Here is a 22,263-nt window from a genome sequence, read left to right on the forward strand (position 1 = left end):
GGAGCTCCTGACCCTGGGCCTGGGAGTCTAGTGGCTCTGTGCCTCCTTCTCCTGCCCCTGCTGTGAGCAGCTCGGCTTCACAGGCAGGAGCTGCCTGTCACCACACGAGGGCTCCACTGACTTACAAAGGCCTATTCAGCCCTGCCAACTGCGGAGGGAGGTCCCTTTTCCTCCACATCTAGGAAACCAGACACATTCCTGACTTGGAGGAGGGAGCAGCCTCCTCCACGGTGATCCCCTTCATGTCATCGGGCATCTGCCCGTCAGCACGCCACACGTTCAGCTCCCCAAAGATGCCCGTCTCAATCATCTCCTCCTGCCAGGGAATGGAGCAGTTGCCGGTGGCAAATTCCTGGAAGAAGTCTGTATCTGCTTTTTCAAAGACCACACCTTTGACTGTAGAAAAGGCCCCTACGTCTTGGATGTTCTTGGCATAGACAGTTCTGGAGTCTGGGATGAAGGGGGGGATCAGCATCCCTGTCAGAAGACAGAAAACACCGATGTGAAATGGCTCGGGGAGCAGGGCCATGGTCTGGCTGCTGCCCTCCCTGGGGGGGGGTGTGAGTTGCTAACAAAGAAATCAGCACACCTGAGAGTGTCCTGGGCGTCCCCCCCAGAGCCCTGACATGAAGGACAGTGTGTTCTTGCCCAACATGGTCTCCTCCCCTCATGCTGCCTTACCCCTCCTCACTGCAGACCCCATACTCGTGCCCTCAAGCCAGCCTCCCCTGGGCACCACCGTATGCAGGTCAGACACCTGGAACCCAACATGCTCAGAGCTGAGCTTCTCATCCTTCCAAAGCCAGCTTTTCTCTCAAACCTGCTCAGGAGGCGATTCCCCAGTCACCAGACACAGAACTTCATTCGCCTCCCTCTCCCAGGACTGACTCTGCCTCCCTCTCACTTATCACCCATGCCCTCCTTTCAGCTCATGGATGGGCTGCCAGACCATTGCAGTGACCTCAGGACTAACCATGACTCAATTACTCCAGGTTCTAATCACTCAGAGCTGTGTGCCCTCACCCCATCCTGGGCTGGTCTGAACAGCTCTCCTGGTGAGCCTCCTTCAGATCAGCCAGAACCCACCTCTGCTCTGACCCTTTCCTGAAAAGGAATTTCTTGACTACTCACTGTTCTGGGGCTCCTGCCACTTAGTCACATGTTTATATATCCTGGCTGTAAATTCTGGGCATGTGATTGTGTCCTACACTTTTCTCTTGCAGACACATGCACACAAGCACACATGCACACACACAGACACATACATGCACACACCCAGGAGCCTGCACATGACACCTGATAACAAATGCTGGTTGAAGGAATGAATTTCTCCCAAACAGACAGATTGAGCTATCCTGCCTTGATGTGGATCATGGGTTCCATAAAAGAACGGAGTATGGAAATGCAAAACAGCAGGCTTGGATCAAAGGCCAGCCAGCATATTCCCTACATATTACATTCAACCTTTTCTGATCTCCAGCAGGTGTCCTAAAAGGCCTAATCCATTAACACACAGTCCTAGGTGCATGGGGGATAAATAGAGTACCAGAGGGTGGTAGTTTTCCTAGGGGGCTCGAGGGTAGCTATTGGAAAAGCATCAACCAGATGTCCCTGCTCTGCTAACATTGAGCTAAGTCTAGATGATGACTATAGGATGGGTCGGGCAAGCAAGAGTCACCTAACAGGCCCACCCCTCTGTCCCCCAACCCAGATCCAAAGGCATGCCAATAGTACCAGCCTCGAGCTGTCTCCAATTAATGTCTTTAAAGAGGGGGTTAACTCGGAGCCCATCACAAGTCCCATCTCTAAACCCCAGGCGCTTCTCCGGGTCCTTCTCCAGCAGTGCCTCACAGAAGTTCTTGCTGGCCTGGCTGAACTTGTCAGTGTACTTGACCGCCTCCGAAAGGATCCTCTGCTTGAGCTCCTTGTTTTCCACCTGCATGGTGGGACACACATCATGTTAAACCCCTGCCAAGCCCACCAACATCATCAGAGCTGGCCCCTCAGGCTCCAGCAGACTGGACAGCCCCTGTTGGTGTCTGGGCAGGACTAGCACTCCTCTCAGAAAGAGGCCGGCCTCTCCTTCACACCGAGGCAGAGGTGACAGGAACACCTGAGTGCGCTCTCCTTCCCAGCATAGAATGGCTCAACATCTCCAGTGAAAGGAGTGGAATCCTAAAGGTACTGGTCAAAGTTAGGGTGCAGTAGAGTTTAAGGAGCTCTGGTGGACATATCTATACTAATACAAGGGTAACATGCTAATTAGACTGGGAGACCTTCCAGATGTCCTTCCAGACAAAGCCTGGTGGCGGGGCAGAGGCAGAGGCAGTTATAGGTGATCAGGCCAGGAAGGGAGGGCAGTTGGGGCGAGCAGGCTGGCAGTGGAAGGCAGTTGGGGATGATCAGGCTGGCGGGGAGGGGGGAAGTTGGGGATGAACAGGCCCACAGGGGGGGCAGTTGGGGGTGATCAGGCTGGTGGGGGGCAGGCATTTGGGGGTGAGCAGGCCAGCAGGCAGAGTGGTTAGGGGCAATCAGGCAGGCAGGCAGGTGAGCGGTTAGGAGCCAGTGGTCTTGGATTGTGAGAGGGATGTCTGAGGGGTCCCAGATTGGAGAGGATGCAGGCAGGGCTGAGGGACACCCCCCCACACACCCCATGCACGAATTTTGTGCACCAGGCCGCTAGTTATATATAATCACTCATTAGCTACTGGAGAAAAAAAGAATGAAAGAAACAATAAGTCAACTTCATAGAGCTGGTAGAGAAGTCTTCTAACTGGATAGAAACCTGAGGGGGTGTCATTTCACCTTATTTTGAATCTGCTTTATCGAGTATAATACACATACCACAAAGCTCCATCTTCAGTGACACAAGTGAAGGGCTTTGATCAACACCTAGATACTCCACCACCACCATCACCCCAAAATTCCCCTGTGCCCTCTGCAGCCCACCTTCACCTTGACCTCAAGCAAACACAGACCCATTTCCTCTCACAAAAGAATAGATATGCCTTTCCTAAAATTTCCTAGAAATGACATCATTTAATTAACAATTTTGAGGCCCATTCATGTTGTGGGTGTATTTAGGTTCCTTCCTTCATGTCACTATGGAGACAGGTTCCACGGTACTGAAGGACATGCTTGGTTCACTTTGGGCATCTCATAAAAGCCCATCATGCTTATTAACACACAGCAAATAGGGAGTGTGCTTGGGGCTGTGGGTCAGCGAGAGCTCTGAGGTGGGAGCTGGGAGCTCTTATCACGGCCCCACCATTGGTCTTGCTCTGCTCTTCCAAGCTGTTGGAAGTCAGGAGAGAGAACTGGTAACTAGAGGTCAAGGTGGAGTTGCAGAGGCACAAAGTGACTGGTGCGTTAGTCATGGGAGCACTCTCTGCTCTTAGAAGATGGGGGACAGGATTGGGGCCTGGGGTGGACACTCTAGGAGGTCCAGGCAGAAGAAGAGGATGGGGGTGACCTCCATACAGAATGAGGTGGGTGGGTGCGGTGCCATGTCTAAAGACTGCCATTCACACCAGGCCCCCGGAGGTGCCTCCTTTCTCACCCAGCCTCCACATTCCCAGTTTATGGAGATGCCTGGGGAAGACCACACAGGAAAGGACTGAGGAGTGTGGGAGGCCAGAGATCAGGGATGGGATGTCCACTTTCCTCCAAGACATTAAAAAAAGCGGCTGTGCTGCACCGGAAGCAGGTCCTGTGGTTTCTTAGCATCGAGGGAGGGGGCTCTTAGTATTCGTCTACAGGGAAGAGGACAAAGGCCATCAAAGGAACTAGGCTGGCTCAAGGGGAGGTGTGTGAGTGCTGCTCACAGCGGTGAGCTTGGGAAAGCTCAGGCACCTCTCATCCTGAAATGCTCCCCAGTGTCGTGAGCTACATGACATGGAGTCACTGTGTCTCCTCTCTTCTGCCCATAAAGGACCTTCCATGAGAAGCCTAGTGCTCAAGATTTAAGCAGCTCCCCCACCAGGTCAGCTGCAGCGACACCTCCTCCTATGACACCCACCCAACAAGAAGAGTCAACCCCAGGACAGCTGCAGGGGGCATGGCTAGGCCACCTCCTACCTTCTCTCCCCGGGCTCGGAAGGGTCCTCTGGCCGCAATCATCTCATACAGTGTGACCCCCAGGGCAAAATAATCCACCGAAAAGTCATACTCCTCACCCCGCAAGAGTTCTGGGGCCATGAAACCTGCCAGGCAAGAGCACAGTGTGGACTCAGAGACGCAGCTGCACAGAGCCAGTGGTGAGCACAGAGCCAATGCTCCCATGTGCTCCTGGTGACATCTGGGGAGGAAATCCTCTGTGGTGGGTCTGCCCTGTGCACTGTGGAGTGTTGAGCAGCATCCCTGGACTCTATCCACTATTTAGCATGCCCTCCCCAGTTGTGACAACCAAAAATGTCTCCAGACATTGTGGAGTGTCTCCTAGGAGCAAATTGCCTCTGGTTTAAACCACTGCTCTATACACATGGTGTGAAGCCTCATCTCCCCTTAGATCCACCATGACAGACAGAGCCGTGGTTCTTGCCTCTCAGGCACGAGTGTGTGACCTCGGGAGCTATCTCTGTGTGTGGTCATGAGGGTAGCGGAGACAGGCACCTGAAAGGGCACAAAAGGACAGATTTAAGCCAAGACATTTCAAAGAAGGAGGGCTATTGTCCCAGGGGCCACACTTGAGGCTGAAGCTGAGGGGTGCTCACCATGGCCAGGCTCTCAGAACTCAAGGAGGCCTTGTTCTTGACTGATGTGGGTCCATATATCAGCACCCTTTAGTAGCACTTTTTCTAGCTGACCCCCATTCCATGCTTTCTGTGTGGCGGGTGAAAATACAAAGTGATCTTATTTAATCCTCCTAACACCGAAGTTAAGTGCCACTACTTCCCCTTATTACTAGGGGAACTAACTTGTTCACAATAACAGATAATAGGTAACAGAGAATGATTCAAACTCAGGCATCTGAGCTTTGAACCACTAACATTATTCTTTGGTATGGTAGTTAAACCTACTATTACTCCATCTAATAGTCTTTCAATAACTTAATTTTCATTTGTATCAAATTTATTCAGGCACATAAAGAATTAGCTAGTTCTACAGGGCATGACCCTTCCTCCTCCACCTCATTCCCATCTCAGTATCCTTTCAGATGGTTATTTTGGAATTAATATCCATACCTCTAAATAACAAGCTTATATTGCTGGTTTTGTAGTTCCCACGGGGGCCTCCTCAATTGACTTCTCATTCTGGAAGTTGAGGGTCTGTTCCTCTTCCTTCCACCACCATGCACACACTTCTCCTTCTTCCCTCTCCTGATACATCATCTGGCTGGTCAGCACTCAGCTCAACTATTCCCCACTGAACCAAAAACTAAGCCCCAGTTATATTTCCTTTCTGACAAGTTTTTATTGGTTTTCCCAGATTATCTTATCTTTTCTTTCACTTGCTAGTTCTTTCACTATGTTCTTATAATTAATTTGACCCAATTTTCCCCGACAATTCTCTAATACCTGTCATGTTCTGATATATTAAATATTTTATCAATTTCATCTTCATCAAAAAGTCTTCTGGAACCTTCTAACCTGCTCTAATGTGGATTCGCGTGTGCAGTCAGCAGCCTAGAATCTCCCTGTCATCCGGAAAACTTTTGTCTCTCTCTCTGTATCTTCCTCCCAAGTCAGCTTTTCCATTGACTCCCTTATTTTGGTCAAATAGTTTGAGGAAAGGTGCTGAAGTTTTTGAGAACTTTTGTATCTGAAAAAAATGCCTTTATTGCCCCTTAATAGTTAACTGATAGTTGAGCAAGATATAAAATTCTAGGTGGGAAATCATTTTCTCTCTAATTTTTAGGACATTGTCCCATTGTCTTCTCACTTCTAATATTACCCATGGAGGGTAATTACGACACTTTTACTGGTGAGGCAGTGTAGGCAAGTTCTCCAAAGTCACAGAGATAGATGGTCTTAGAGCCTGGAGTCCACCTGTAGAGCCCAGTGTTGAGTCCATGTGCCTAAGTCCTGTGCTGTCTGACTGTTAAATGCTCCTAATCACATGCTTTATGCTTCTGTCTCAGATAGAAGATGCCATGTTCAGAAAAGCAAGTAAGAACTTGTCAGGTGCCCGTGCCTGGCTTAGTCCAACTTTCAGGATCAGGTCAGATGCCCACCATTACCGCGTCTGTTTCCATGCCAGGTCTGTGCCATATTTGGGTATTAGGACCATGTGCTGAGCCGCACATGTTGAAGGTCAACAAGATTTGGATCTCCACTCCCTAACTGCCACCTGTGTAGAGGCCAGACCAGCATGTGGGAAGGGTAAGCAGGCCAGTTTCTGGGGCCACTCCCTGGGACCAGGGGCAGGTGTTATAAGCTGGGCACAGGCTTCTGTGCTTAAATGACTTCAGAGATTCTGATGTAAGCAAAGCTAATTGCGTCCATTTAATTTTTATTCTTCCTGGCCCTTCAGTACACCCATGATCATGGTAACTTTCTAAAAGGGAGATGTGCTTGGCAACACCAGCCAAGCCGATGTGATTGCAGAATCATTTCTCTCCAAAGAGGTTACAGGAGTCAAATTCCAAAGAACCTCCTGGTCCTGAATATACCTTTTTAAGTTCCGCTTTTCGAGGAATTACATTATAGTCCAGACTGCTCAGACTTTGTGAAAAAGATATGTTCAACCGATCACAACTTCTAGATTTAAAATGGGGTCCAAGAAACCGGCCAATCAGACCACAGGGATGCGATCATCTCCTGTGAGAAATAACTCAGTGGCACCTCTAGTCTGTTCCACCCAACTCAGTCCCAAACGATGCATCCTTTTTAATCCTTGGGGTCTTACGTGACTCCTGGGCAAAGAGCCAACAAATACCTGTTGTATGAATTAATTAATTAATTAATTAATTAATTAATACTACCTAGTTACTAATTCCTCCACATATTGACTCATCTCCCCCTCCCGGCTAGAAACTCATTGAGGACAGAGAGCATGCCTTATAGCTCTTAGAGTATTCCACTGGGCAGGCACAGCCTTAGCCAAGGTGAGCACCCTGTTCATGGTCAATTGCGGAGGCTCAGAGGCTCACAGGCTCTGGCCCTCAGTGGGGCCTAGGGTTCGTGAAGAGGGGCTGAAGAAGAAGGATCCAGAAGGCAGCCTCCTGTGGCTTTGCTGGAGGCCCCAGCCTTATAAGTTACCTTAACTCAGTGGTTGGCAAACTGTGGCTCGCAAGCCACATGCGGCTCTTTGGCCCCTTGAGTGTGGCTCTTCCACAAATTACCAAGGCCTGAGCGAGTCTATTTTGAAGAAGTGGCGTTAGAAGAAGTTGAAATTTTAAAAATTTGGCTCTCAAAAGAAATTTCAATCATTGTACTGTTGATATTTGGCTCTGTTGACTAATGAGTTTGCCGACCACTGCCCTGACTTCAGCATCTGCTGCCGCTGTTTGAGGGTTACACCCTTCACGTGAGCCCAAATGCTCAGAGCCATGCTTGCATGCACTGGTCAGGAGAGCCACCCACCTGGAAAGCTTCATCCCTTCTGCTCAAAGTACAGCTGTAGCTCCGTGACCACAGCAAAGCCTATGGGGCCCTCTGGTGGCTGGCGGGGCCCTCGCACTTGGCACAAACAAGGTCAGGCTATATCCCGGAGGTCAAATTATTTCAAATCCTGGCTCTGGAGTTTTCTGGGCTTTCTCCTAATGATCTGAATCACCCTGTAATGCGTAAGTAGTGTTTCCACTCACACGCTCATGCCAGGAGTGGAACTTCATAGGTTTGGGCTGAGGATCTAGAAATTCAAGATTAGATCTTTCCCTAAATAAAGCCACAGATGAGGACAGACACTGTCGTGACAGGTACAAACACCAAAAAAGCCCAAACCCCAAGGATTTGAAGGATTCTGTGGCACAAACAAGAAAGCCATCAAAGGTGGAAGCTTTCATAACAGAGGGTTCAGCATGTTAAAACCAATCGTGGTTTTTCAGGCGGGAGGGCTCATCCCTGCAGTGGGTGCGGGCTCCTGCTGCAGCTGTGCAGGCCCACTAGCCAGTCCTTCTGGTTTTACTCTTTGCTCTGGGATGAGGGAGCTGCTGCCCTACCAACCCCAAGCCCTCACCGTGCCACCTACCCCAGGGCATGGGAACCCCCAGGGCTTCACCCCTCCTCTTGAGAGACTCTGCTCCCATCCTTGTTCTCAGACCCTTACCTGGGGTCCCTGCATAGCCCTTGGTCTTGGTCTGCCCTTCCTTCAGCTCCACGGCCAGCCCAAGGTCAGAAATTCGGATATTCCCTGAAAAGCAAACATGGGCTGAGGTCATATGTGGCTCCACAGAACAAAGGCACCTGGTGTTTCTGGAGCCCACAGAAGCCAAGAGCCAGCCTCTGCACACATGTACACAAGCACACAAATGCTCATGCACATGTGCACACATAAATGTACCCACAAACACACCTGCTCACACCTGCTCACACATAAACACACACACTCATGAACACGTGCAGACACGTACACATGCACATTCACACATGCACATGCACACTCTAGGGGGGTGGCACAAGGTCTCAGCACCCAGGTGCCTCTGCCCCAGTCAAACTACAGAGGAACTGAGGGGTCCCATCGGCACCTACAACATGAATTCGGAGCATAATCCACCCAAGTTCAGTTTCCTCCTCTGTCTTCTCTTCCCCAAGCTCTGCAGCAATGGCTTTTGAGAATGCCCATGCGTTTGTGTGACTTGGTGACAGAAAGGGAGGTAAATCTAAAGGGATATACGTAAAGGAAGCCTAAATCTCTATGCTTATTTTCTGGTAAGAATCCCAATTTGACAGAGAAGGCAGAAAGAAAAGAGTGACAGAGTGAGAATTTGGCCACTAAATATTAACTATTTACCAATAGTTCCACACACTATAGACACCCTGATTGGCCCTGTAACTCTAGGTGCCGCATTAGGCATCAAATTTCATCAAAGTCCATCCAAAATCTCCATTTGGAGACAATGCCATTCTGTTGCAAAATAGCTAAAGGAACAGTAAACAAACTTAAGAAATGTCTTGGTGCTACTTAAAGCTCTGACAAGCATTTGTCAAAACCAGCCCATGCCCCCTACAGATGACCCATTGGACCACAAAGTCCACATGGGCAAGGGGAGGCCGGGAGAGGAGGCCGGGCGGGGAGGCTGCCTCACCTTCGTCATCCAGCAGCACATTCTCAGGCTTGAGGTCTCGGTAGACGATGCCCTTCTGGTGCAGGTGCTCCAGGCCGCTGAGGATCTGGGCCGTGTAGAAGACGGCACGTGGCTGCTGGAAGCCAGGGTTCTCCTCATCCACATTGTAGATGTGGTACCTGGAGGCAGACTATGCGGAGGCCTGTGCTTTTCTGGCACGACTACAAGAGTGTGATGACGGTTGGGGTGGAAGTAAAATCTTGGGAAAACAGGGAAGGCCTCAGAATCCTATGTTGTGTCAGTAAAGCATCTGGTCATTTGGGGGCCTCAGTGTTTAGCCTGAAGAGCCTGTGGCAACATCAAGACCCCTGGCAACTGGTGCCCACGCCCTCAAGATCTTCCCCACAGGTGTGACGGGGGAAATGAGGCAGCAAAGTGCAGTCCTCTCTGGCCTCCCAGCCCTGGCCTGCAAGGCCATTCTACCATCTCCACGCGAACAAGTAAGGGCAGAGGGGGCAGAGGAAGCCTGCATGAGCAGCCTGAGTTACCCAAATATAAGCTGTCAATACAGTCATGTAAGTGTGTCAGCTATTTCACCCAACCCGGACATGCAGACACCTGGCTGGGCCTGCAGCAGGACCCCCTCCCAACCTCAATGCCCTGTAACTGTCCTTTCTCATGTTTTCCACTGCCACGCTTTACACGGGGGCAAAACTTAACAAATAAAAGGAAATAAATCATTTACACTAGATAGCAACCAGGGAGAATAGAGGCAGACCAGGAAACATTAAAAAAAAAAAAAATAGAGAAACCCTCAAATCAGCCTGAGAATGAGACAGCTGAAATAATAACATAAATGGCTTTTATATTATACTAGAGGCCCGGTGCATGAAAATTCATGCACTGGAGCGGGGGTCCCTCAGTCTGGCCTGCCACCTCTCACAGTCCAGGATCCCTCAGGGGCGGGAGGCAACCCGGCGATCAGGGGAAGGCGATGCCCTCATCACACCTCTGCTGCTGCCACTGCCAGCAGTGCAAGCCTCGGCTGGCCCTAGTTACCTGCACCTCAGGCCGGCCCTGGGTGGCTGGGGGACTCCGGAGGCAGGCGCGCAGAGTGGCCAGGCCTTGCCGTGCGCCTGCCACCCCAGCGGGGCTGAGGGGACTGGGTGCCACCATCTTGTGGCTATGGGCACTGCCATCTTTGAGGGCGTGGCAGTTAATTAGCATATTCCCTCCTTATTGGCTGTGGGTGCTGCCATCTTTGTGAGGGTGTGACGGTCAATTAGCATATTCCCTCTTTATTAGATAGAATTTATAGTGTAGTATAGCAGAGTGTAATGTAGTATAGCGTGGCCTAATATAGTATAGTGCAGCATAGTATAATATTTTAGTACAGTATGATGTAGTGTACTGCAGTGTAGTTTAGCTTAATATAATGTATTGTATAATCTATAATAATAAAAGTGTAATATGCTAATTAGACTGGATGGCCAAACGACCTTCCAGATGACCTTCCAGACAAAGCCAGGGTTGCGAGGGCCGAGGCAGCTGCCGCAACTGTGAGGGCCAAGCCCCTTGCAAAAATTTTGTGCACCAGGCCTCTAGTATATAGTATAATACAGTGTATAGTATAATGTATATATAATATAATTTACTATAGCATGATTTGCTATAGTGTATCTTAGTATAGTATAGTGTAGTATTACAGTATCTATATATATAAAAGCCTAAGTGACTGTTACGACAGAACGGCCAGACTGACCGGAATGACCAGTTGCTATGATGTGCACTAACCACCAGGGGGCAGAAGGAGCTGCCCCCAGCCCGCAGTCCCCAATCACTGACTGGCAAGCCCTGATCGGCCTGCCACCCACCCACCGCGGCGGTGGTTGGCTCCTCCCCGCGGCAGGCCCCAATCGGCCTTCTGGCCAACCTCCCAGTCCCTCCCCCTGGCAGCAGGTCCCAATCACCCTATTGGGGCCAGGCCCCGGGCTAGAACGGGGAACCAGGGGTGGGTGGCAGCAGACGCAGGCTGCGAGGGAAGGAGGAGGGACGGAGGCAGGGAGCCAGGGAACCACGCAATGGCGGCGCGCAGGCGGCAAGGGAAGGAGGAGGGGAAGAAGTGGGGAACCATGCAGTGGCCGCGTGCAGGCAGCGAGGGAAGGAGGAAACGGGGAAGCAGGGAGGCAGGGAGCCTGATTGGCCTTGATCGCCGGCCAGGATTAGGGACCCTACCCATGCACAAATTTCGTGCACTGGGCCTCTAGTATATTATAATGTTGTGTAGTATGGTATAGTGTAATGCAATGTACTAGAGTATAATATAATGTAGTACAATGTAGTGCAGTATGGTATAATATAGTATAGTATAGTATAGTATAGTATAGTATAGTATAGTATAGTATATAGTATAGTATAGTATAGTATAGTATAGTATAGTATAGTATAATGCTGTATAGTATAGTATAATGTTGTATAGTATAGTTTAATATAGTATAGTATAGTATAGTATAATGTTGTATAGTATAGTATAGTATAGTATAATGCTGTAGAATGTAGTATAGTATAGTATATAGTATAGTATAGTATAATGTTGTATAGTATAGTATAGTATAGTATAGTATAGTAGGATGTTGTATAGTATAGTATAGTATAGTATAGTATAGTATAGTATAGTAGAATGTTGTAGAGTGCAGTGTAGCGTACTAAGGTGTAGTGTGGTGTAACATACAGTGGTATAATGTAGTACAGTACAGTATCATGATCATTTCTACTCTAAGTCATGTTATTTGCACTTCCTAGGCCCTTCTGCTCCCCATCTGTGTGACCTTACAGGAATTACTTAGTCAAGGACTCAGAACCCTCATCAGGAAAATGGGGCCAACAAACTTACTTGGCAGAGTTCAGGGAGATGAAACTAGATGGGAGAATGCAAATAACAGCAACAGCCATGTCCCCCCTTATGTGTAAGCAACTGTGACCCTCTTCTTAGTGCCTCAGATGCATTAGCCTCCTCTCCACAGCCTTTGAACACCAGTATCATTGTTATACCCATTTCACAGACCAGCACACTGAAGCAAGAGCTGTCAGGTCGCGCAGCTATCAAGTGGGTCTTTTCCCCTCTGAGAGCCAGTGACCTGATTTCCCCTGGGAGCCCAGGACCGGGGCCGTCGGATCCCTGGCAAATCAGGCACCGTGCATTGCTGCCACCCGGTTCTCTCTGCGATGACAAGCAAAGCCATCGTTCCCAAAGTTGGCCACATCATGTTTTCAGCTCTGCCACCATCCCCAAGGGTCATTGATGAAGTTCATCTTCATTTGCCATCCTTTTTCATACAAGGCCCTCAGCTCCCATGAGGTCCCCACTACCCCTTTACTCACCCACCCAACTAGCACTCAGCCCACAGTTCCACGTGCTGCCCACCCTACTAACCACCCCCCACCACACAAACCAGAGGACTAGAGAGCCATAGCCCCACCCTCATGAGGTTCCTGTATTTCACATGGGGCTGAGGACACATCATTTTGAGTATCAGCAACCGGAAGACAGAAAGGAGTGGATTTTGATGGGGCTTTTCCTCAGATGTCACCGTTGTCTTTGCATGTGAGAAGCAGCCCCATTGGGCCCAGAAGTCCCCTCCCTAAGCTGAGCCACTCCAGCCCTCCCAGTCCCCAGCTCCCACATGGAAGAGAGGAACCCCACTTACCTTAAGTCGCCTCCATTCATGATGGTCATCACCAAGCAGAGGTCAGTTTTGGTTTCAAACGCATAGGCCAGAGACACTATAAACCTACTATGTACTTTCGCCAGAATCTTCTTCTCTACCATAGCACCCTGAAAAGCAAGATGTCAAAAAAACAACCCAGGTTAGGCGGAGAAGTGACATTGCCATAAAAGATCAAGTTCCGCAAACCAGAAAGCATTCCGACAACAGACACAGAGTTGCAGATACATTTTTAAAATGGTTTGCACAAAGCAATTGCAAATAAACAAATTCAGGTGTGCAAATTAGTCACACACAGAGGACTTTCCTGGAGCCTCCAGCAAGGGGCGCTCCAGCCAACACATCTTAATTGTGTCAGGTGGGGGTTCCACTCGGCCCCTGGCTGCCTATTTGTTGCTGACTTTCCTTCCTGTTCTTTCTTTCTTTTTTTTTTTTAGTATATATATATATATATATATATATATATATATATATATACTTTTTTTATTTCAGAGAGGAAGGAAGAGGGGGAGAGAGATAGAAACATCAATAATGAGAGAGAATCATTGATCAGCTGCCTCCTGTATGCCCCAAACTGGGAATGGAGCCTGCAACCCAGGCATGTGCCCTGACCAGGACTCGAACCATGACCTCCTGGTTCATAGGTCGGCACTCAACCACTGAGCCACGCCGGCTGGGCCCCATCCTTTCTTACACCTAACCAATCGTCCTGCCAAACTCTCAGTGCCTTTCCTCCTGGCCAGACCTCTGGACAGCAGACAGCTGAGGTCCCCAGCCATCCTGCACCTCTGTTCATTTTCTACCTTTATTTTAAAACTCTTGGTGTCCATTGAACATGTTTTTTAAAGTTGTGTTTGGAATTCCTTTCTGAAGGAGGAGTGCTTGGTGTTGGGAGAGGCCCCTTTCTGTCCACACGGCATGAGAAGACCTTGGGTTCATTTTACTTCGCGTTATGTTCAGGAGCGTCCTGACCTCGGGCGAAAAGAGCCTGTAGCACTCTCATTGCTGGATTAAAATTACAGGCAGACAACCAAGAGCGAAGGATAACAGCTTCCCCCCAAAGTCCCACCATCCAGGAACCCTGAGAGGGGTGCTCTGTGGAGGCTGCTGTGCCCCCTGAGAAGCTGCATTTGCCCCCCGCCCCCTGCACAGTGCAGTGGGAAAGGGACAGCGAACCATGCAGGACAGAGTGTGGGGCTGAGGGATGAGCTCCTAAGATCTAAGCAGCTTTCGCTGATCCTGCCCAAATGAGGTCTGACTCCAGCTCGAGAGAGCAGACCCCACTCAGAGCAACCTGCCCGTGCCTCCACTCACGCCAAGTCCCTGAGAAACTGCCCTCGGCAGCAGCCTGCACCCAGCGTCACAGACAGATTCGGCCTCACATAAAAGACAGCACCCACCCTGGCTCGATTCCCCGTGCATGTGCCATCACAGCAAAAGCCAGGGCTTGGGAACGTTCCAGAAAGTCCGAGTAAAGACTGGAGAACAATCCCAGACAGCCTCCCCAGCACTGCTGCTGCGCTTGGTGGTGCTGGTGAAAATTGAGGGCCACAGGATGTGGAGCGTCACCCATACCAACAGATGCAAAGGCCGCTCTCCAAGAAGGGACATCAGCAACCCGCTTGTGTGCAGACCGTGAGGCTGCTAGTTAAGAGCAGCTGGACAAACTGTGCCATGGGTGGGAGGACCTCAGGGGCCACACGCCGCCTCCTTTTGCCACTCCGCTCCGCGCCAGGCGCACGGCTGCTGGCACGGCACAGCTGGGGCTGACTTAGGTCAAGGAGACGCAGGTGAACTAGAAACCAGCCGACGGCTGTACGACGGGAGGGGCTCGGTGTCCAAACAGTAAGGTGAGCCAGCCACCTGAGCACCCGAGGGCCCTCCCAGCCCAGGGACCCTACCCGCCCACCTGCTAGACCTAAGAGGTGCCCTCCACCATGCCTGGCCGTGCTGCCCACCTGATACCCCTTCCTTTTCTTCAGCCTCTTCTTGTTCAGCCTTTTACACGCGTACATCTTGCCAGTCGCTTTCATCTGGCAGGCCGACACCTCTCCAAAGCCCCCTTTCCCCAGCACCCGAAAGTCCAGGAACCAGTCCTCGCCTGTGGGCTGTGCCTCCAGCCACTTCCACTGCAGGAACCTCTGGAAGTACAGGCTGCCCAGGAACTCCTGGAACGGGGCCTGGCTCAGGTGGGCCAGGATGGCCTGCAGCAGGGGCTGGAAGAGCCCGTCCCCGCTCGCCGCCGGCCCCTCCCGGACCTTCACCGCCGTCCCTTCATCAAGGAAGCCACAGAAGAGCTTGGCCTGGGGGTCCAGGTACTCAGCCAGGATGGCCCGGGCCTTCTGCGGCCGCAGGTCAACATCGATCGTGTCGTAATCCTCAATGTCCTTCCAGAGCCCTAGGGCCGGCACGTGCCTCTCGTCGGCCTTCAGGAACTGCTGGAAGAGCCGCTTGCCGATGGGCTGCTCTGAGCACACGCTCTGGAACTCCAGGTCCAGGCTGTCCCCGAGGGCCTGGCACTTGGAGAGCGGGGGCAGCTTGAGCTTGGCCCGGTACTTCTTGTCCCGGGAGGACGGGGCGCTGCTCCCATCAAAGCTGCCCCGGGCGGCGATGAAGGCAGAGTTGGCCACCACCGTCTCCAAGGACCCGAAATCCATCCTGGCGCCCGCCTCCTGCCACTCAGGCACCGGGAGCCATGAGCTAGCCCCCGGCGTCGATGTCCAGAGAGGGCCTGACCCTCTGCCCTTGGCCTGTGCCCGGTCCCAGCTGCAGGGACAGGAGGTGTCCCGGTACAGGGATGACTGGGGGCCACACCAGGAGCCCCCGGGAGCCCAGCTGACACAGCTCAAGCTAAACCCCAGCCCAGGGTTATGGGGAACGCTCTTGGGGTGGGGCGGCAAGCAGGTGCCAGAAAAAGACAATCCCCTAAGCCGCTCCCAGAAAGATTAGATGGCCGGCCTGCCGGGCTCCTTCTGCAGAAACCAGCTGTCTTGACAAACCCCAGGACACCTGGGAGCACCTCGCTGAAGCCCCAGATACTCCGTCTTTCTAAGCCGCCCCTCCAGCCCTCTGGCCTCAGCAGCCGGGCAGACCGCCCATTGGTTTCCTTGTGGAGACAGGAGACCGAACTCAAGGGAGAGGGGCCCCAGGAGAAACCTTAATGTATGAGGATGCCTGGTTCTTTCCCCAGCAGATTTTATTTCTTTTTTTTTTTTTCAAATTTTTATTAAGGTATTATATGTGTACATATCTTACCATTGCCCCCCCCCCACACTCCCATAAATGCCCTCACCCCCCAATGTTTTGCATCCGTTGGTTACTCTTATATGCATGCATACAAGTCCTTCAGTTGATCTCTTATTTCCCCCACCTCTCCCTAACCTTACTGCTGTAATTTGACAGTCTGTTTGATGCTTTACTGCCTCTGTAACTATCTTTTTGTTCATCAGTTTATAATGTTTTTCATTATCCCCAAATGAGTGAGATCATGTGGTATTTTTCTTTCATTGACTGGCTTATTTCACTCAGCATAATGTTCTCTAATTCCATCCAGGTGCCTACAAATGGTAGTAATTCCTTCTTTTTTATGGCAGCATAGTATTCCATTGTGTAGATGTACCATAGTTTTCTGATCCAGTCCAGCAGATTTTATTTCTATCTTAAAGAAAAATAGCCAGGGAGAAGAAAACCTGCTGAAGTGGGAAGAGAGAGAGGGAGAGAGAGAGAGAGAGAGAGAGAGAGAGAGAGAGAGAGAGAGAGAGAGAGAGAGAGAGAAACCCACAGTGCACAGCATCCTGGGGTATCCCCCAGAGACCACTGGCCCTGAGGAACCAGCCAGTCTGTGAGGGCTGACTTGTCCTGACCTGACCCTGAGAGGGCGGTGCTCCCGTGCCATGCTGCTGGCTCGTACCTAGATAACCCGGCACTTGCTGAGAGGACAGCTCCGCATCAGTTCCTTCCCCTCGCTTGGGTTTGCCTGCAAAGCCAAAATGCCAAGAGAAGCACTCAGGTGAGATTAGGACAGGGAAACAGAAGAGGTGCGCACGTGCACACACACACCCGCAAGCTACACCCAGTGCTGAGGCCCCACACAGGAGTGAGAGAATGAAGAGGCCAAGGACACACCTGGGGCACACCTCAGGGATACCTAGGACACACCTGGCATTCACCTAGGGCACATCGGGGGCATACCTGGGGCACACCTGAGAGGCACCTTGGGCACACCAGGAACATACCTGGGCACACCTGGGACACATCTGGGGTACACCTAGGGAGGCCAGGACCAACAGAAATGTCGGCTCCATGACGCCACAGCCTTATCTGTCTATTCTACCACACAGTAGGTGCTCAGCAAATGTTTGGGGAAAAGTGTCAAGGTTGGTTGGAGCTTAAAGAGGAGAGAAAATGAAAGGTTTCAGAGACGAAGAAAGCCGTAGCCAGGAGAGGCGGGGACCTCCCAGCCCACCCGCCTGTGCATGATGGGAGAAGAGTGTCTCTGAGGGCAGTGAGATTCTGCCAGAGGGTGTGGGGCAGGCGGGATCCTCTGTGGCAGCTGGGGAGGTGGAAATGAGGACTCGCTGGCTGTGCAGCCAGTCTCCCTGCCTCCCTGCCTCCCAACCAAGTGGGTGGTGGGTCCAGCCCAGCCACTTACTATTATGTAAACCTTGGGACAATTGCTCTAACCTCGTCCTGACTACCCGATCAGGGTTCAAATGGGACATGGTGCCTGTGGAACGGAGCAACCCGTGCTAGTGTTCCCCCTGTGTCCTGGGTCAGTGCTTCCACACGGCACCAGGCAGACAAACTGCCTGGATAACTTGCAAAATAAGGATTCTGCTTCAGTGGCCTGGGGCCCGTCTCCACGGCTCCCACTGGTGCTACCACTGCCCATCAGGACCCACCGTGAGAAGCCAGGCCCATCCGGCTAACCCCGAGCAACTTTCTGGGGAAGGAGAAGCGGCGGTTAAACAAAGCTTAATGTTTCCGGTGAGCTTGGCTCTCTAAGAGGGGTCCAGTATGCGGTATTTCCCAAACTGGTGTGGTTCTGGAACCTCCCTCCTTATTTAAATTACACTTCTTATTTGGGAATAATTGTAGATTCATATGCCGTTAGAAGAAAGGATCAAGAGAGATCCCCTGTACACTTCCCTCAGTTTCTCCCAATGGCAACATTTTCCCAAACTAAAGCACAGGATCACAGCCAGGATACTAACCCTGACACAGGCAACACGGAACACTACATCCCCACAAGGATCCCCATGTTGCCCATGTGTAGACACACACCCCCTCCTTCCCACACCCACACTCTCCTGGACCTCTGGCAACCACTGATCTGGTACTGATCTGTTCTTTATCATTTCAAGAATGTTCCATAAGTGGAATCACCTAGTACATAACCTTTGGGGGTTGGCTCTTTATACTCAGCATACTTCTCTGGAGATTCATCCAGGTTGTTGTGTGCACAAACAGTGTTATTGCTAAATTCTATGGTGCAGATGGACCACCATTGGTTTAACCATTCACTTGTTGAAGGACATCTGGGTTGTTTCCAGTTTGGGGCTAACATGAATAAAGCAGCTCTAAGCATTCATGTACATATTTTTGTGTAAATTTCCATTTCTCTGAGATTAATGCCCAACAGTATAATTCTTTTTTTTTTTTTTTTTTTTCAGAGAGGAAGGGAGAGGGATAGAGAGTTAGAAACATCGATGAGAGAGAAACATCAATCAGCTGCCTCCTGCACACCTCCTACTGGGGATGTGCCCACAACCAAGGTACATGCCCTTGACCGGAATCGAACCTGGGACCCTTCAGTCCGCAGGCTGACGCTCTATCCGCTGAGCCAAACCGGTTTTGGCGTAATTCTTGAGTTATATGGTAACTAATTGTATGTTTGGTTTTTCTAAGAAACGGGTAAACTTTTTTCAGAATGGCTGTACCATTTTACAGTCCTACCAACCACATATGAGTAATACAGCTTCTCAGCATCCTCCTCAGCTTTTGGTGTTGTCACTATTTTTTATTTTAGCTATTCTGATAGGCGTGTAGTGGTATTTCATTGTGGTTTTAATTTGCGTTTCCCTCGTGGCTAGTAATATTGAACATCTTTCCATGTGTTTACTTGCCATTTGTTTGGTGAGCTGTCTCTTCATGACGTTTGACCATGTTCTGACTGAATTGTTTGCTTGTTTACTGTTGAGTTTTGAGTGTTGTTTATCTATCTCAGATCCTTTGTTGGACTTGTGATTTTCAAATACTTCTTTCCAATTTTTGCTTGTCTTTTCATTCACTTTACAAGGGCTTTCATAGAACAAAAGCTTCTTTATTTCGTTGAAATGCAATCTATCAATTTTTCCTTTTATGAATCATGCTTTTGGTGTCAAGTCTAAGAACTCTTTATGTTTCTTTTTTCATCCTCTCCCAAATTCAACCTTCCCACTCAAAAAGCTTTATACTTTTACTTTTAAATCCATGATCAATTTTAAATTAATTTTTTTTACAACGTGTGAGACTTCGGTAAAGGTTCATTTTTTGCCAGTAGTTGTTCAATTGCTCCAGCTTCACCTATTGAAAAGGCTGTCTAGTCAAAACCGGTTTGGCTCAGTGGATAGAGCGTCAGCCTGCGGACTGAAGGGTCCCAGGTTCGATTCCGGTCAAGGGCATGTACCTTGGTTGCGGGCACATCCCCAGTGGGAGGTGTGCAGGAGGCAGCTGATCGATGTTTCTCTCTCATCGATGTTTCTAGCTTTCTATCCCTCTCCCTTCCTCTCTGTAAAGTATCAATAAAATATATTTAAAAAAAAAAAGAAAGAAAAGAAAAGGCTGTCTATGCCTCATTGAATTGTTTTTGCAGCTCAAAAACCAGTTGGGCATATTAGTGTGGTTCTGTTTCTGGGCTTCCTATTCTGTTCCATTGGTCTCCGTGTCTATCCGTCCACCAATACTGCACCATCTTGATTGCAGTAGCTATTTCTGTCTATATTTATGAGGAATATTGTTCTGTAATTTTCTATTTTTATACTGTCTTTATCTAATTTTGGTATAAGAGTAATACATGTCTTATAAAATCAATTGGGAAATGTTTCCTTCTCTTCTATTTTCTAGAAGATACGGTATATAACTTGTAATTCTTCATTAAATGTTTGGTAGAATTTTCCAGTGAATTGGGAGGTTTTCAATTATGAAATCAAGTTCCTTGCTAGTTATATGGCTATTCAAATTATCTATTTCAAATTGAATGAGTTATGTGTATTGAGGACATGGTCCATTTCATCTAAGTCGTCGAGTTTATATATGTAGAGTTGTATATGGTACTCCCTTATTATCTTTTTGAAGTCTTCAGGGTCTGTAGTGATATCTCATTTCATTTCTGGTATTGGTTATTTATGTCTTCTCTCTTGCAATAGTGCTGCTGATTTTATTGTTCTTTTGAAAGACCCAGTTCTTTGTAGTTTTACTGATTTTCTCTTTTGTTTTTAATTTCACTGGTTTCTGCTCTTATCTTTTATTTCTTCCTGCTTTTTGTTTTCCTCCCTCTTTTTTTCTAGGTTTTTTAAGTGAAAACTTAGCTTATTGATTTGAGACTTTCCCTTTTTTCTAATATATTAATTTAGTGCTATAAATTTTCCTGTGAACACTGCTGTAGCATTCATTCAAGTCCATGTATTTCTTGAAATTTCTCTCGAGGCTTCCTTTTTTACTCATATATTACTTAGAAGTGTATTGTTTAGTTTTCACATGTTTCGAGAGTTTTCTGTTAGCTGTTACTAATTTCTAGTTTGATTCCACTGAGATTGTAGAACACATTCTACATTATTTCATTTATTTTCAAATTTGTTGAGCTTTGTTTTATGGCCTAGGATATGGTCTATCTTGGCAAATGTTCCATGAACACATAAAGAGAAAGTATATTCTGCTGTGATTAGGTGGATTATTCTACTGAGGCCAACAACATTCTGATGGTTGATGATGTTATTGAGCTCTTCTATATCTGTGCTGATTTCCTATTTAGTTGTTCTGTCAATTGTTGAGAGAGGAATGTTGAAATCTTTAATTAAAATTATGGATTTGCTTATTTCTCCTTTCAGTTCTATCAGTCTATACATTTTTTAGTTCTCTTGTTTGATGCATATACATTTAGGATTGCTATATCTTCTTGATGGATTGGTCATTTATTATCATACAATATCTGTCTCTAGGTTTTGGGTGTGTGTTTAATTTTGAGAAGTTTAATTATGATGCATCTTGGCGTAGATTTCGGAGGTCATGGTTATCTGATCGCTCAGCTTCTTGAATCTGTAAGTTTATGTCTTTTGCCAAATTTTAGGGAGTTTTTAGTCATTATTTCTTTGAGTAGTTCTCAGCCTTGCCCTCTTACTTCTCTCCTTCCAGAACTCTGATGACACGGATGTTAGATTTTTATTACAGTTCCCCCTCTCCCTGAGGCTCTGTGCATTTTTGTTCAAGTTTATGTTCTCCGTATTGTTCAGATCAGGTAGTTTCTATTGTGTTTTTCTTCCATGTTTCTATCGGTTTTTCTTTCCTCTGCCCCCTCCCTCCCTTCTGCTGTGGAACCCATTCTTTGAGCTTTTTATTTTGGTTAATGTATTTTTCCATCTAAAATTTTCATTTGGTTCTTCTTTGTATGTATCTTATTTCTTGCCTTAAACTTTTTATTTGCTGAGGCTTTCTATTTTTTTCATTTGTTTCAAGCATATTCATAATTGCCCCCTGAAGCTATTTTATCATAGGTGCTTTAAAATCTGTCAGGTAACTACAACATTTCTGTCACCTCGATGTTGGCATTCAACGATTTTCTTGTTTTAACTCATTTTGAAATCTTCCTGGTTCTTGGTATGATTATCAATTGAAGTGTAACATTTTCCTATTATTTACTCCTTCAGTTTTAGCTGGCTGTTTCTGACTCCAGTCAGTCAGTAGAAGGGAGTTGAGCTCCACCTCATTACTGCCAGGTGCGGGTAGACGTCTAGGCTTCCCACGTGGGAACTTGAAGGTGTGCTCCCCACTTGGTCTGGACCCCACTCGTTGGGGCATCTGCCCTGCACTTTCAGAGCATGCCATGGAAAAGCGCCCTCTACCAGCGTCCCTCTCCTCCCTATAGGCAGGTGTCCAGTAAAGGTCATTTTGATGTGTGTGCTATTCAGCACGTGCTTTCATGTTTTGGGGAATTCAGAGACTAAGTGGGGAAGACTTAGTTCAAAGACTTCCAAGAAAGAGTTCATATTTTGCTCATTTCAAGAGCATCTCTATACTTCACAGGCAAGGGCAGCATTTATTCCGTGGGCAACAGTTGCTGTACTTATCTTAGGTCTCTGGCACTTGGGGTCCCAGACCCCCAGGTGTGGACAATTA

The 22,263-nt window shown here is 48.6% G+C and overlaps 1 protein-coding gene across 1 annotated transcript; it reads right to left on the reverse strand.

The window, feature by feature from the left end:
• Positions 1–178: 178 nt before the first annotated feature.
• Positions 179–15,548, reverse strand: GRK1 (G protein-coupled receptor kinase 1; the record flags this gene model as incomplete). Its single annotated transcript, XM_080661066.1, has 7 exons — positions 179–477; positions 1,735–1,936; positions 4,078–4,202; positions 8,209–8,292; positions 9,188–9,345; positions 12,874–13,001; positions 14,850–15,548. The coding sequence occupies 7 exons, from the start codon at positions 15,546–15,548 to the stop codon at positions 179–181; spliced, it is 1,695 nt and encodes a 564-aa protein (XP_080517192.1).
• Between the last annotated feature and the right edge of the window lie 6,715 nt (positions 15,549–22,263).

This window comes from Plecotus auritus (assembly GCF_963455305.1).
Source record: "Plecotus auritus genome assembly, chromosome: 3".
Lineage (NCBI taxonomy): Eukaryota > Metazoa > Chordata > Mammalia > Chiroptera > Vespertilionidae > Plecotus > Plecotus auritus.